Raw genomic sequence first — 16,007 nt, 5'->3', positions numbered from 1 at the left:
ATCCCCCCCATACACACTGCACGTTATTAGAGGTTCTGTAATATCCCCCATACACACTGCACGTTATCAGAGGTTCTGTAATATCCCCCATACACACTGCACGATATCGGAGATAATGTAATATCCCCCCCATACACACTGCACGTTATCAGAGGTTCTGTAATATCCCCCATACACACTGCATGTTATCAGAGGTTCTGTAATATCCCCCCATACACACTGCACGTTATCAGAGGTTCTGTAATATCCACCATACACACTGCACGATATCAGAGGTTCTGTAATATCCCCCATACACACTGCACGTTATCAGAGATTCTGTAATATCCCCCCATACACACTGCACGTTATCAGAGGTTCTGTAATATCCCCCATACACACTGCACGTTATCAGAGGTTCTGTAATATCCCCCCCCCCATACACACTGCACGATATCAGAGGTTCTGTAATATCCCCCCCCCCCATTCACACTGAACGTTATCAGAGGTTCTGTAATATCCCCCATACACACTGCACGATATCAGAGGTTCTGTAATATCCCCCATACACACTGCACGATATCAGAGGTTCTGTAATATCCCCCCCCCATTCACACTGAACGTTATCAGAGGTTCTGTAATATCCCCCATAAACACTGCACGATATCAGAGATTCTGTAATATCCCTCCATACACACTGCACGATATCAGAGGTTCTGTAATATCCCCCATACACACTGCACGATATCAGAGGTTCTGTAATATCCCCCATACACACTGCACGATATCAGAGGTTCTGTAATATCCCCCCTACACACTGCACGTTATCAGAGGTTCTGTAATATCCCCCATGCACACTGCATGTTATCAGAGGTTCTGTAATATCCCCCCATACACACTGCACGTTATCAGAGGTTCTGTAATATCCACCATACACACTGCACGATATCAGAGGTTCTGTAATATCCCCCATACACACTGCACGTTATCAGAGATTCTGTAATATCCCCCCATACACACTGCACGTTATCAGAGGTTCTGTAATATCCCCCATACACACTGCACGTTATCAGAGGTTCTGTAATATCCCCCCCCCATACACACTGCACGATATCAGAGGTTCTGTAATATCCCCCCCCCCATTCACACTGAACGTTATCAGAGGTTCTGTAATATCCCCCATACACACTGCACGATATCAGAGGTTCTGTAATATCCCCCATACACACTGCACGATATCAGAGGTTCTGTAATATCCCCCCCCCCCCCATTCACACTGAACGTTATCAGAGGTTCTGTAATATCCCCCATAAACACTGCACAATATCAGAGATTCTGTAATATCCCTCCATACACACTGCACGATATCAGAGGTTCTGTAATATCCCCCATACACACTGCACGATATAAGAGGTTCTGTAATATCCCCCATACACACTGCACGATATCAGAGGTTCTGTAATATCCTCCATACACACTGCATGTTATCAGAGGTTCTGTAATATCCCCCCCCCATACACACTGCACGATATCAGAGGTTCTGTAATATCCCCCCCCCCCATTCACACTGAACGTTATCAGAGGTTCTGTAATATCCCCCATAAACACTGCACGATATCAGAGATTCTGTAATATCCCCCCATACACACTGCACGATATCAGAGGTTCTGTAATATCCCCCATACACACTGCACGATATCAGAGATTCTGTAATATCCCCCATACACACTGCACGATATCAGAGGTTCTGTAATATCCCCCCATACACACTGCACGTTATCAGAGGTTCTGTAATATCCCCCCATACACACTGCACGTTATCAGAGGTTCTGTAATATCCCCTATACACACTGCACGTTATCAGAGGTTCTGTAATATCCCCCCATACACACTGCACATTATCAGAGGTTCTGTAATATCCCCCATAAACACTGCACGATATCAGAGATTCTGTAATATCCCCCCATACACACTGCACGATATCAGAGGTTCTGTAATATCCCCCATACACACTGCACGATATCAGAGATTCTGTAATATCCCCCATACACACTGCATGATATCAGAGGTTCTGTAATATCCCCCCATACACACTGCACGTTATCAGAGGTTCTGTAATATCCCCCCATACACACTGCACGTTATCAGAGGTTCTGTAATATCCCCTATACACACTGCACGTTATCAGAGGTTCTGTAATATCCCCCCATACACACTGCACGTTATCAGAGGTTCTGTAATATCCCCTATACACACTGCACGTTATCAGAGGTTCTGTAATATCCCCCCATACACACTGCACGTTATCAGAGGTTCTGTAATATCCCCTATACACACTGCACGTTATCAGAGGTTCTGTAATATCCCCTATACACACTGCACGTTATCAGAGGTTCTGTAATATCCCCCCATACACACTGCATGTTATCAGAGGTTCTGTAATATCCCCCATACACACTGCACGTTATCAGAGGTTCTGTAATATCCCCCATACACACTGCACGATATCGGAGATAATGTAATATCCCCCCCATACACACTGCACGTTATTAGAGGTTCTGTAATATCCCCCCATACACACTGCACGATATCGGAGATAATGTAATATCCCCCCCATACACACTGCACGTTATTAGAGGTTCTGTAATATCCCCCCATACACACTGCACGATATCAGAGGTTCTGTAATATCCCCCCATACACACTGCACGTTATCAGAGATTCTGTAATATCCCCCCTACACACTGCACGTTATCAGAGGTTCTGTAATATCCCCCATGCACACTGCATGTTATCAGAGGTTCTGTAATATCCCCCCATACACACTGCACGTTATCAGAGGTTCTGTAATATCCCCCCATACACACTGCACGTTATTAGAGGTTCTGTAATATCCCCTCATACACACTGCACGTTATCAGAGGTTCTGTAATATCCCCCCAAACACACTGCATGTTATCAGAGGTTCTGTAATATCCCCCCAAACACACTGCACGTTATCAGAGATTCTGTAATATCCCCCCATACACACTGCACGATATCAGAGGTTCTGTAATATCCCCCCATACACACTGCACTATATTAGAGATTCTGTAATATCCCCCCATACACACTGCATGTTATCAGAGATTCTGTAATATCCCCCCATACACACTGCACGTTATCAGAGGTTCTGTAATATCCCCCCATACACACTGCATGATATCAGAGATTCTGTAATATCCCCCCATACACACTGCATGTTATCAGAGATTCTGTAATATCCCCCCATACACGCTGCACGTTATCAGAGGTTCTGTAATATCCCCCCATACACACTGCACGTTATCAGAGGTTCTGTAATATCCCCCCATACACACTGCACGATATCAGAGGTTCTGTAATATCCCCCATACACACTGCACGATATCAGAGGTTCTGTAATATCCCCCATACACACTGCACGATATCAGAGGTTCTGTAATATCCCCCCATACACACTGCACGATATCAGAGGTTCTGTAATATCCCCCCATACACACTGCACGTTATCAGAGGTTCTGTAATATCCCCCCATACACACTGCACGTTATCAGAGGTTCTGTAATATCCCCCCATACACACTGCATGATATCAGAGATTCTGTAATATCCCCCCATACACACTGCATGTTATCAGAGATTCTGTAATATCCCCCATACACACTGCATGTTATCAGAGGTTCTGTAATATCCCCCCCCCCCATTCACACTGAACGTTATCAGAGGTTCTGTAATATCCCCCATACACACTGCACGTTATCAGAGGTTCTGTAATATCCCCCCATACACACTGCATGATATCAGAGGTTCTGTAATATCCCCCATACACACTGCACGTTATCAGAAGTTCTGTAATATCCCCCCATACACACTGCATGTTATCAGAGGTTCTGTAATATCCCCCCATACACACTGCCCGTTATCAGAGATTCTGTAATACCCCCCCCATACACACTGAACGTTATCAGAGGTTCTGTAATATCCCCCATAGACACTGCACGTTATCAGAGGTTCTGTAATATCCCCCCATACACACTGCACGATATCAGAGGTTCTGTAATATCCCCCCATACACACTGCGCGATATCGAAGATAATGTAATATCCCCCCATACACACTGCGCAATATCGAAGATAATGTAATATCCCCCCATACACACTGCGCAATATCGAAGATAATGTAATATCCCCCCATACACACTTTGGAGTCTTTTAGAGTGCAAGCCCTATTTTTTTAAAGTAACACTTAAAAAAAATGTTTTGACCTCTTTTAACTTCCTTTTGGCTAGGGAGGGGGGCAGGAGTCTTCATTAATCTCTGGTGGTCCAGTATTGTGTATCCAGTATGGATATTGTGGTCTCCACTGATGTAGACTCTATCTAGCTCTCATTCTGGTCTGGCATTTTACCAGTGAGTTGGAGCGTTGTCAAAGTAACCCACGCCAATGCTTGGAATCTCTGGGAATCGTCAGATCGTGTGTCCCCGTCCCTGTGGTGTCTGCACCTGCTGGAGGTGCAGACCTCATGCTCCATTGTGCTCTAGTGCTGTTGCACTCTTGGCCAGCTGGGAAGATACTCTCATCTGTCCCATTTGGGTCTTCACATGCCCATACCTTTGCTATGACATGATACCACACCGCAAGAACTACTCCAAGAATGTGAAAGCCACGGCCGGCTGTAACTAAATTTTAATATAGACGTTTTAATATATTAATATTATTATTTTTATATGGTGATGATAAATCACCAACATATTCCACAGAGTGTTACCATTTTGAGGATATAGACACACACAAATGCAATGAGAGGAATAGAGGACTCTGCCCATGAGCTTGTCATTTACACCACTCTTTGTTTTTAATGCCATAAGAGCTTACAATCTAGAGGAGAAAAGATAAAATGTTGCAATGATTACAGTGCGAAAAGACATTACTTATTCAGCATAAAATCACAATAGCTCCTCTTATGTTCTGACTGCATATAAAACTTCCTGAAATTCCATAAAATACAGTTGTAAAGTACCATTGTACGGGGTGTGGAAGGATGGTGCATGGTGTGTGTACACAGTGTAAAGGGATAGGATTGCACTCTCTAATGCTGATGTGTTTCTTGCAGTGGTGAAAGTGGAGCAGGAAAAACAGTAGCTGCTAAATATATTATGGGATATGTCTCAAAGGTGTCTGGTGGAGGCCCAAAGGTTCAGGTATGAAATACTATACTGAGTAACAGGGGAACTGACCTAAACTGGGTCTTATACTGGGGAACTGACCTAAACTGGGTCTTATACTGGGGAACTGACCTAAACTGGGTCTTATACTGGGGAACTGACCTAAACTGGGTCTTATACTGGGAAACTGACCTAAACTGGGTCTCACTGGTGAGACCTCACTTGGAGTATTGTACGCAATACTGGAGACCGTATCTTCAGAAGGATATTGATACCTTAGAGAGAGTTCAGAGAAGGGCTACTAAACTGGTTCATGGATTGCAAGATAAAACTTACCAGGAAAGGTTAAAGGATCTTAACATGTATAGCTTGGAGGAAAGACGAGACAGGGGGGATATGATAGAAACATTTAAATACATAAAGGGAATCAACACAGTAAAGGAGGAGACTATATTTAAAAGAAGAAAAACTACCACAACAAGAGGACATAGTCTTAAATTAGAGGGACAAAGGTTTAAAAATAATATCAGGAAGTATTACTTTACTGAGAGGGTAGTGGATGCATGGAATAGCCTTCCAGCTGAAGTGGTAGAGGTTAACACAGTAAAGGAGTTTAAGCATGCGTGGGATAGGCATAAGGCTATCCTAACTATAAGATAAGGCCAGAGACTAATGAAAGTATTTAGAAAATTGGGCAGACTAGATGGGCCGAATGGTTCTTATCTGCCGTCACATTCTATGTTTCTATACTGGGGAACTGACCTAAACTGGGTTCTTATAATGGGGAACTGACCTAAACTGGGTTCTTATACAGGGGAACTGACCTAAACTGGGTTCTTATACTGGGGAAACTGACCTAAACTGGATTCTTATTCTGGGGGAACTGACCTAAACTGGATTCTTATTCTGGGGGAACTGACCTAAACTAGATTCTTATTCTGGGGGAACTGACCTAAACTTGATTCTTATTCTGGGGGAACTGACCTAAAGTGGGTTCTTGTAATGGGGAACTGACCTAAAGTGGGTTCTTGTAATGGGGAACTGACCTAAAGTGAGTTCTTGTAATGGGGAACTGACCTAAAGTGGGTTCTTGTAATGGGGAACTGACCTAAAGTGGGTTCTTGTAATGGGGAACTGACCTAAAGTGGGTTCTTGTAATGGGGAACTGACCTAAAGTGGGTTCTTGTAATGGGGAACTGACCTAAAGTGGGTTCTTGTAATGGGGAACTGACCTAAAGTGGGTTCTTGTAATGGGGAACTGACCTAAAGTGGGTTCTTGTAATGGGGAACTGACCTAAAGTGGGTTCTTGTAATGGGGAACTGACCTAAAGTGGGTTCTTGTAATGGGGAACTGACCTAAAGTGGGTTCTTGTAATGGGGAACTGACCTAAAGTGGGTTCTTGTAATGGGGAACTGACCTAAAGTGGGTTCTTGTAATGGGGAACTGACCTAAAGTGGGTTCTTGTAATGGGGAACTGACCTAAAGTGGGTTCTTGTAATGGGGAACTGACCTAAAGTGGGTTCTTGTAATGGGGAACTGACCTAAAGTGGGTTCTTGTAATGGGGAACTGATCTAAACTCGGTTTCTTATACGGGGGAACTGATCTTAACTCGGTTTCTTGTAATGGGGAACTGATCTAAACTCGGTTTCTTATACGGGGGAACTGACCTAAACTGGGTTCTTATACAGGGGAACTGACCTAAACTGGGTTCTTATACTGGGGAAACTGACCTAAACTGGATTCTTATTCTGGGGGAACTGACCTAAACTGGATTCTTATTCTGGGGGAACTGACCTAAACTGGATTCTTATTCTGGGGGAACTGACCTAAACTGGATTCTTATTCTGGGGGAACTGACCTAAACTGGATTCTTATTCTGGGGGAACTGACCTAAACTGGATTCTTATTCTGGGGGAACTGACCTAAACTTGATTCTTATTCTGGGGGAACTGACCTAAACTGGGTTCTTATAATGGGGAACTGACCTAAACTCGGTTCTTATACTGAAGAAACTGACCTAAACTCGGTTCTTATACTGAAGAAACTGACCTAAACTCGGTTTTTATACTGGGGAACTGACCTAAACTCGGTTTTTATACTGAAGGAACTGATCTAAACTCGGTTCTTAAACTGAATGAACTGACCTAAACTGGGTTCTTATACTGAAGGAACTGATCTAAACTGGGTTCTTATACTGGGGCACTGATCTAAACTGGGTTCTTATACTGGGGAACTGACCTAAACTGTGTTCTTATACTGGGGAACTGACCTAAACTGGGTTCTTATACTGGGGAACTGACCTAAACTGGGTTCTTATACTGGGGAACTGACCTAAACTGGGTTCTTATACTTGGGATTTGACCTAAACTGGGTTCTTATACTGGCGAACTGACCTAAAGTTGGTTCTTGTAATGGGGAACTGACCTAAAGTGGGTTCTTGTAATGAGGAACTGACCTAAAGTGGGTTCTTGTAATGGGGAACTGACCTAAAGTGGGTTCTTGTAATGGGGAACTGACCTAAAGTGGGTTCTTGTAATGGGGAACTGACCTAAAGTGGGTTCTTGTAATGGGGAACTGACCTAAAGTGGGTTCTTGTAATGGGGAACTGACCTAAAGTGGGTTCTTGTAATGGGGAACTGACCTAAAGTGGGTTCTTGTAATGGGGAACTGACCTAAAGTGGGTTCTTGTAATGGGGAACTGACCTAAAGTGGGTTCTTGTAATGGGGAACTGACCTAAAGTGGGTTCTTGTAATGGGGAACTGACCTAAAGTGGGTTCTTGTAATGGGGAACTGACCTAAAGTGGGTTCTTGTAATGGGGAACTGACCTAAAGTGGGTTCTTGTAATGGGGAACTGACCTAAAGTGGGTTCTTGTAATGGGGAACTGACCTAAAGTGGGTTCTTGTAATGGGGAACTGACCTAAAGTGGGTTCTTGTAATGGGGAACTGACCTAAAGTGGGTTCTTGTAATGGGGAACTGACCTAAAGTGGGTTCTTGTAATGGGGAACTGACCTAAAGTGGGTTCTTGTAATGGGGAACTGACCTAAAGTGGGTTCTTGTAATGGGGAACTGACCTAAAGTGGGTTCTTGTAATGGGGAACTGACCTAAAGTGGGTTCTTGTAATGGGGAACTGACCTAAAGTGGGTTCTTGTAATGGGGAACTGACCTAAAGTGGGTTCTTGTAATGGGGAACTGACCTAAAGTGGGTTCTTGTAATGGGGAACTGACCTAAAGTGGGTTCTTGTAATGGGGAACTGACCTAAAGTGGGTTCTTGTAATGGGGAACTGACCTAAAGTGGGTTCTTGTAATGGGGAACTGACCTAAAGTGGGTTCTTGTAATGGGGAACTGACCTAAAGTGGGTTCTTGTAATGGGGAACTGACCTAAAGTGGGTTCTTGTAATGGGGAACTGACCTAAAGTGGGTTCTTGTAATGGGGAACTGACCTAAAGTGGGTTCTTGTAATGGGGAACTGACCTAAAGTGGGTTCTTGTAATGGGGAACTGACCTAAAGTGGGTTCTTGTAATGGGGAACTGACCTAAAGTGGGTTCTTGTAATGGGGAACTGACCTAAAGTGGGTTCTTATACTGGAGGAACTTACCTAAAGTGGGTTCTTGTAATGGGGAACTGACCTAAAGTGGGTTCTTATACTGGAGGAACTTACCTAAAGTGGGTTCTTATACTGGAGGAACTTACCTAAAGTGGGTTCTTATACTGGAGGAACTTACCTAAAGTGGGTTCTTATACTGGGAGGGCTGAAACTGCTAGTAACATCGCTGCCTTAGAACTGGGAAACCAGGACAGGGCAGCAGAGCAGGGCCTTCTTTGACTTAAAATATCTTATTTGTATAATTGTAAAGCGCTGCAGAACATGTTGGCACTATATAATCGCTGCTACTACTAGTAACTATGCATTATACAGGGAATAGATGCAGTCTGAGCCTTATACTGGGGAAGACGTCTAATCTTACTGTATTTACTATTTCTATAAGCACTGTCTGATATTAACTATACTATTCTTTAAATGCCCCTGGGTTTGTGAATGTTTTCTCTTTCAGCAAGTGAAAGACATCATCCTCAAATCCAACCCTCTCCTTGAGGCATTTGGCAATGCTAAAACCGTGCGGAACAACAACTCGAGCAGATTTGTAAGTCCTGTTCTTTGATGTGTTTTATTTGCCTTTCTTTACTTTACATCTGATTTCTGTCTGTCTTAACAAAGTCCCTTTTGTTTGGTGATCGAGACCTGTCGGTCTGGGTTTGTGCCGTCATACAGTTGTATCATTCTGTGCTATACCTATACATGGCCTATCGTTCCTGCAGGGAAAGTATTTTGAAATCCAGTTCAGCCGTGGAGGAGAACCAGATGGAGGGAAGATATCAAACTTCCTGCTGGAGAAGTCACGAGTTGTCAATCAGAACGCAGGGGAAAGAAACTTCCACATCTTCTATCAGGTGACGCTTAAAGTTTGACCCGACTCCATGTAGCCAATAACTTAAGGCTTGTTCATTCATGTTAAAGCCTGACTCGACGCTGGCAATGTATAGGTCTGTAATATTAGATGTCCCACAGAGCTTGCAGTCTGTGTAGGCCTGTAATAAATCGTTTAATTCATAGATGTACCACAGAGCTTACAATCTGTAGGCTGGTAATAACTTTTTAGAGCATAAAGCTGTGCCACAGAGCTTGCAATCTGTAGGCTGGTAATAGATTTTAGAGCACTAAGCTGTACCACAGAGCTTGCAATCTGTAGGCTGGTAATAGATTTTAGAGCATTAACTGTACCACAGAGTTTTCAATCTGTAGGCTGGTCATAAATTGTAGAGCATAAAGCTCTACCACAGAGCTTGCAATCTTTACAGTGCAGTAATATCCTAAATGTAATCTAACAGCTGTTGGAAGGAGCGACAGCTGAGGATCGGGAGAATCTTGGTATAACATCACCTGATTACTACTTGTACCTCAATCAGTCGGCTATATACAAGGTGGAAGATGTAAGCGACAAAGAGGAGTTTGCAGAAACCATGGTGAGTTCTGGAATAGTGGGGGCTTGGTCTTTCCTATTCTCATGGTCTGATGATACAGCTCATTCTGTTTTTATTTATGGTTTGATGTAATGTACTATCTACTCCGAACTTCTACTCCAAACCTGGAGCTCCGGCATATTCTACTCATTTTGTTTTTTAATTTTTTTACAAATATTAAAAGGTTTTTAACATTTACAGGTTCTCCTCACTTACCGATCGGGTTCCGTTCTTACAACTCGGTTGTAAAACAAATTGGTTGGTAAGTAAGGATGCGCTACAGAGCATGCGCACCAGTACAGATCTATGTTCGGGGAAGATTCCCCAAACGTAGGCCAGCTCGCTAACGTGGGGAATTCCTTAAATACCCGCACTAGAGAGCTGGTCGTAAGTCTGAGTCGTCAAACAGGTTATAAAATGAGGACTACCTGTACACAACATACAGGGACTCAATAAAAAGAAAATAATGTTGCAATAAATAAGCTTAATATTCTAGCCCAACCTCCGTAGATGTAGTCATTGGCCTAATATTGTAGTGGAGTAGGTTATTGGTTACCGGCAACAAATAAATCTAGTACGTTTGTGGAGTGAACAACAGGAAACACTTAAAAAGGGGCAAAAGAGAATGGGAGAGGATGAAGGATAGGGTGGGTGAAGAAAGTCAGAGAGCAGTAGAAGAGCCCCTGCATTCCCCCCCCCCCTCCCACCCCATTCCCACACTTCTTGTAATTCCTGCACTCTATCCGATTCCTGTAGTATTATTTTTACTGCTCTGTGCTTTGCTGTTGCCTGTGGAGATCAGTAGTGAATTGCTGCTGCTGATTTATGAAATCTGTATATATAATCATTTTACCCTGGACTCTCCCTAGGCTGCGATGGATGTGGTGGGACTGCCTTTCGAAGCTCGGGCTTCTGTTCTCCAGTTGGTGGCTGGAATCCTCCACCTGGGCAATATTGCCTTCAAAGAGAGTGGAAACTATGCAATGGTGGAGAGCCAGGACTGTAAGTCCATTAACCTGGGAAGGCTGAGTTATAAGACTGTGATAAAGGGAAGGTGGTATGTTTGACAGAGGAATGGTAGAGATTGTAATAGGGGAATCTGAGAATGAGTGACTGGATTCTGAGAGCGAGTGACTGATGGGAACAAGGAAATCTCTAAATGTAACTTTTTTTTTTTTTCTCCTCAGTTCTGGCATTTCCAGCGTACCTGCTTGGCATCGACCAGGAGAGGTTGCAGGAGAAGTTAACAAGCCGAAAGATGGACAGTAAATGGGGTGGGAAGTCAGAAGTAATTGATGTCACTCTGAATGTGGAGCAGGCCTCTTTTACACGTGATGCTCTCTCCAAAGCGCTCTACTCTCGGCTCTTTGATTACCTTGTAGAGGTGTGGAATCTTTTTTTTTTTACTTTGTATCTGTCTTCACTCTAGTGTTATTTGTTGTGTTTTCAGCAGCTCCATTTCTGTCCGATCCTTCTGTTGGAGCCCCATGTCTCTTGCATGCTTGCGAATCTGTGATCTTCTATAATCCCCAAGGCCAGGTCCTGCCTACCATTCTCCCCAGGCCCGCCACTGTAGTGATCCTCTCACCAGTCTGCCACGATGATCCTCCCCTCACCGGCAACCCGCCACGGTGATCCTCCCCTCCCAGGCCCACCACTGCCTATATTTGCTCCTTTTGTCCCTGTGTGCCTGTCTGCCCTCTTATAATATTTTGTGTATCTGATATTATTTTCCATCTTCTTCAGGCTGTCAATAAAGCAATGAGGAAGGAAAAGGAAGAATATAACATTGGGGTACTTGATATATACGGCTTTGAGATATTCCAGGTATGTGGGAGAGCGCGGTTTAGGGTAGCTGCACAATGTGGGTCAGTATATGGAGATGCACAGGGTAGATGCACACTGGGTATAGAATATGGAGATGTATGGGGTATATGCACAGTATATGGATGTATGGGGTAGATGCACACTGTGGGTACGGTATATGGAGATGTATGGAGTAGATACACTGTGGGTACGGTATATGGAGATGTATGGGGTAGATACACTGTGGGTACGGTATATGGAGATGTATGGGGTAGATACACTGTGGGTACGGTATATGGAGATGTATGGGGTAGATACACTGTGGGTACGGTATATGGAGATGTATGGGGTAGATACACTGTGGGTACGGTATATGGAGATGTATGGGGTAGATACACTGTGGGTACGGTATATGGAGATGTATGGGGTAGATACACTGTGGGTACGGTATATGGAGATGTATGGGGTAGATACACTGTGGGTACGGTATGGAGATGTATGGGGTAGATACACTGTGGGTACGGTATATGGAGATGTATGGGGTAGATACACTGTGGGTACGGTATATGGAGATGTATGGGGTAGATACACTGTGGGTGCGGTATATGGAGATGTATGGGGTAGATACACTGTGGGTGCGGTATATGGAGATGTATGGGGTAGATACACTGTGGGTGCGGTATATGGAGATGTATGGGGTAGATCCACTGTGGGTGCGGTATATGGAGATGTATGGGGTAAATATACTAGTTTGAATGGTATGGGGGTAAATGAATTCTGTGGTTAATGTAATGTTGGGGGCAGATGTGAATGAAAATAGGACATTTAACCCTTACTTTGCATTTTCTTACAGAAAAATGGTTTTGAACAATTCTGCATAAACTTTGTGAATGAGAAACTCCAGCAGATCTTCATCGAGCTGACCCTGAAAGCTGAGCAGGTGAGATGGGGCCACTGATTGCATGTCTGACGTTAATAAGGGGTGACATGGCGGGCGCAATCTGTGGTGTCACCTGAGGTAAGGGGGGGGGTTGTCTGTGGATGTGTCTGACAATGGGGAGTGTTCATCATCAGTTAGGGAGGATCTGCTGTTACCTATGAGAGGTGGACAATTGGTCAGTTTTGCAACTTTCTGACGGTCTTCCATCCATGAGGACAGTCTATTATATTCCGGTCTGTGTTTCTGACACTCTTTAAAGCGAGACGCGCTGTCTGACAGATCCTGGTGATGTAGATCTGTCTGTCTGTATGTCTGTCTGAATGTGGGAGGGTGCAAGATGTCTCTGATACTGACCTTGATCTGTTGCAGGAAGAGTATGTACATGAAGGAATACGGTGGAATCCGATCGAGTATTTTAACAACAAGATAGTCTGTGACCTTATTGAAAATAAAGTGGTAAGTTGGAGTGTCGCTGTTCTTTATATGGGGACGTAAGACAAGTCACTGATAACGTTCATAGCTCAGGTGCAGTTGAAGGGCCTGTCAATCAGTCAACGTTTGTCTTTCCAGAGCCCGCCTGGTGTAATGAGTATTTTGGATGATGTTTGCGCCACAATGCATGCGAAGGGGGAGGGTGCGGATCAGACCCTGCTTCAGAAACTACAGTCTGCGGTGGGAAATCACGAACATTTCAACAGCTGGAATAAAGGATTTATTATCCATCACTATGCTGGCAAGGTACGTGGAGGCCTAACTGAGCATATTGCCTTCCAGATGGGAAGCAAGGTAGAGTATCAAGGTTATTTACAAATCATGGCTCGTGCCGAGAGGGAGAAGGTTCTACAAGCCCAAGCTGGTGACAAGTTCCCACCTATCTATCCTCCCTAATACACAAGTATGTCCCGTCAAGGCCCTTGAGATCTGCCGAAGACCTACGTCTATCCTCTGTCTGTACCCCACTTCTGATGCTCGCCTCCAAGACTTCTCCAGGGCTGCACCTTTTCTGTGGAACCCCCTTCCCTTCTCGATTAGACTTTCACCCAGTCTCTACTACTTCAAAAAATCTTTGAAAACTCACTTCTGCAAGAAAGCATATAATTTAAACTGTTAGCGGGTTTTCATTCCCCCCCACCCCCCATGTCACCTCTCCTGCAACAGTCAAAATTACCTACTAAGCCCTCAGTGTATACGTTTCTAACAACCTACTTCGTACCCCTTCCTTTCACCCTTTGTGTCACTATACCCCACTCCCTCTAGAATGTAAGCTGATTGAGCAGGACCCTCCACCTCTCTGTTCCTGTACGCCCACTTGTCTGGTTACAATTACGTGTCTGTTAGTCCACCCATTGTACAGCGCTACGGAATTTGATGGTGCTATATAAATAATAAAAATAATTATGGAGACTAGGCAAAGTATAATTAATGGGAAGTTTTGTTGGGTTTCAATGTTTATTGGATACATGTAGAAAAGAGTGGGTTTTTGGGTGGGATAGTGCAGCTCTGCAGACTGGAAATAATGAGCTATGTACCCAAGGAGAGGAACACCAGGGAAGTGTGTAGATCAGGAACTGTAGTTTGGTCATGGTCTTTCAAGGAGATAAAGGTCACCGATCACCTATGTAACTTGATTTTTTTTCTCTTGATGGTTTAGGTCTCTTATGATGCTAATGGATTCTGTGAAAGGAACCGAGATGTTCTATTTTCTGACCTGATTGAGCTGATGCAGAGCAGTGAAATGTGAGTCCCTTTTCAAAATAAATAAGTGCTCCATGCATTAATACTCTGACTGAACCTCATAGATCCCTGACTGTGTGTCTTGTCTGCTCTCCTACAGACCTTTCATCAGGGAAAGATTCCCAGAAAACCTCAACGCTGATAAAAAAGGACGCCCCAGTACAGTCAGCAGCAAAATCAAGGTGGGAATAGTCTGGGGCCAGTGGGTAGGGCTTCCATAATTGGCTATTTTAAGGAGGAGAATTATTTAAGTATTTCCTTACAATGGCTCCCTTTAGAAGACTGAAACATGGGTGCCAATTTACTGCACAGGCTTGTTCTTGGTGAATCTCTGATTTATAGTTCACCCTGAGATGTTTCGATTTTTTTTTTTCCCCCTAGAAACAAGCAAATGACCTGGTCCAGACCTTGATGAAATGCACTCCCCATTATATCCGGTGCATCAAGCCTAATGAGTCCAAAAAACCACGGGACTGGGAGGACAGCAGGTATTGGGTGATTCCACTGAGATGCCAAGCTTACTTTTATTTATGTCATTGATAGGAGTACTGAGGAAATGTATTGGGTTTTTAATGTCTGAGATTGCTAATATTCGTTGTCCTCAATTTACCTAGGGTGAAGCATCAGGCTGAGTATTTGGGGCTCCGGGAGAACATTCGTGTGCGGCGAGCTGGATACGCTTACCGACGAATTTTCCAAAAGTTCCTGAACAGGTATTGAGAGAATTGTTTGGAGAGTATCAATGTACATTGTACTTGTAGTCTGTAACTGCACTGCAGTGAACGGGTAAGTACTCTATAGTGCAAGCATAAAAGTGATTCATAGTGAGTGTAAGGACCCTCAATACTATTTTTTATGAGTTCTTCTGTTTATTATGCAATATGGGGGTGCGGTGAGGCATTTGCAATAACTGCTGGTTCCCTATGACATTAAAATATATATCGTGGAAACATTCTCTTCGCTGCTTTCCCCAAGAGGGTGCAATTATAATACCTGAGCAATGTGGGCGTATGCGTGCAAGAACCAGTGAAAATGTATTTCAGAATGTTGACTATTACTCTGTGATTGACAGATATGCTATATTGACACGGGAGACCTATCCAGTGTGGAGGGGTGATGAGAAGAAAGGAGTCTTACATCTCCTTAACTCTGTCAATATGGAATCCGATCAGTACCAACTGGGGAAGAGCAAAGTGTTTATAAAAGCTCCAGAGTCTGTGAGTATTAAGAGGTTTGGGTGATATCTTATCTTATTTTGTAAAAACGCATATTGGTATAAGCAGTAGGTAAGCAGTCATTGCCTGACGGAGATAGGTGTGTGCGACTGAAACCTG

General features: G+C 43.8%; 1 protein-coding gene across 1 annotated transcript in view; it reads left to right on the top strand.

Moving 5' to 3' along the window:
- The window catches only part of LOC134583395 (unconventional myosin-Ie-like), a 37,360-nt gene that overhangs the window by 13,146 nt on the left and 8,207 nt on the right, over nucleotides 1-16,007 (top strand). Inside the window, exons 5-19 of the mRNA XM_063440294.1 lie at nucleotides 5,113-5,200; nucleotides 9,227-9,316; nucleotides 9,492-9,623; nucleotides 10,062-10,196; nucleotides 11,063-11,195; nucleotides 11,381-11,577; nucleotides 11,940-12,020; nucleotides 12,853-12,939; nucleotides 13,309-13,395; nucleotides 13,510-13,677; nucleotides 14,591-14,676; nucleotides 14,774-14,855; nucleotides 15,055-15,161; nucleotides 15,288-15,386; nucleotides 15,746-15,890. Of these exons, the coding sequence (XP_063296364.1) occupies nucleotides 5,113-5,200; nucleotides 9,227-9,316; nucleotides 9,492-9,623; nucleotides 10,062-10,196; nucleotides 11,063-11,195; nucleotides 11,381-11,577; nucleotides 11,940-12,020; nucleotides 12,853-12,939; nucleotides 13,309-13,395; nucleotides 13,510-13,677; nucleotides 14,591-14,676; nucleotides 14,774-14,855; nucleotides 15,055-15,161; nucleotides 15,288-15,386; nucleotides 15,746-15,890 (1,717 nt within the window). The remainder of the gene's footprint in view (nucleotides 1-5,112; nucleotides 5,201-9,226; nucleotides 9,317-9,491; nucleotides 9,624-10,061; nucleotides 10,197-11,062; nucleotides 11,196-11,380; nucleotides 11,578-11,939; nucleotides 12,021-12,852; nucleotides 12,940-13,308; nucleotides 13,396-13,509; nucleotides 13,678-14,590; nucleotides 14,677-14,773; nucleotides 14,856-15,054; nucleotides 15,162-15,287; nucleotides 15,387-15,745; nucleotides 15,891-16,007) is intronic.

This window comes from Pelobates fuscus, chromosome 13 (genome assembly GCF_036172605.1).
Source record: "Pelobates fuscus isolate aPelFus1 chromosome 13, aPelFus1.pri, whole genome shotgun sequence".
NCBI lineage: Eukaryota > Metazoa > Chordata > Amphibia > Anura > Pelobatidae > Pelobates > Pelobates fuscus.
Note: the sequence above shows the minus strand (reverse complement) of the source record. Positions and strands in the feature narration are given on the sequence as shown.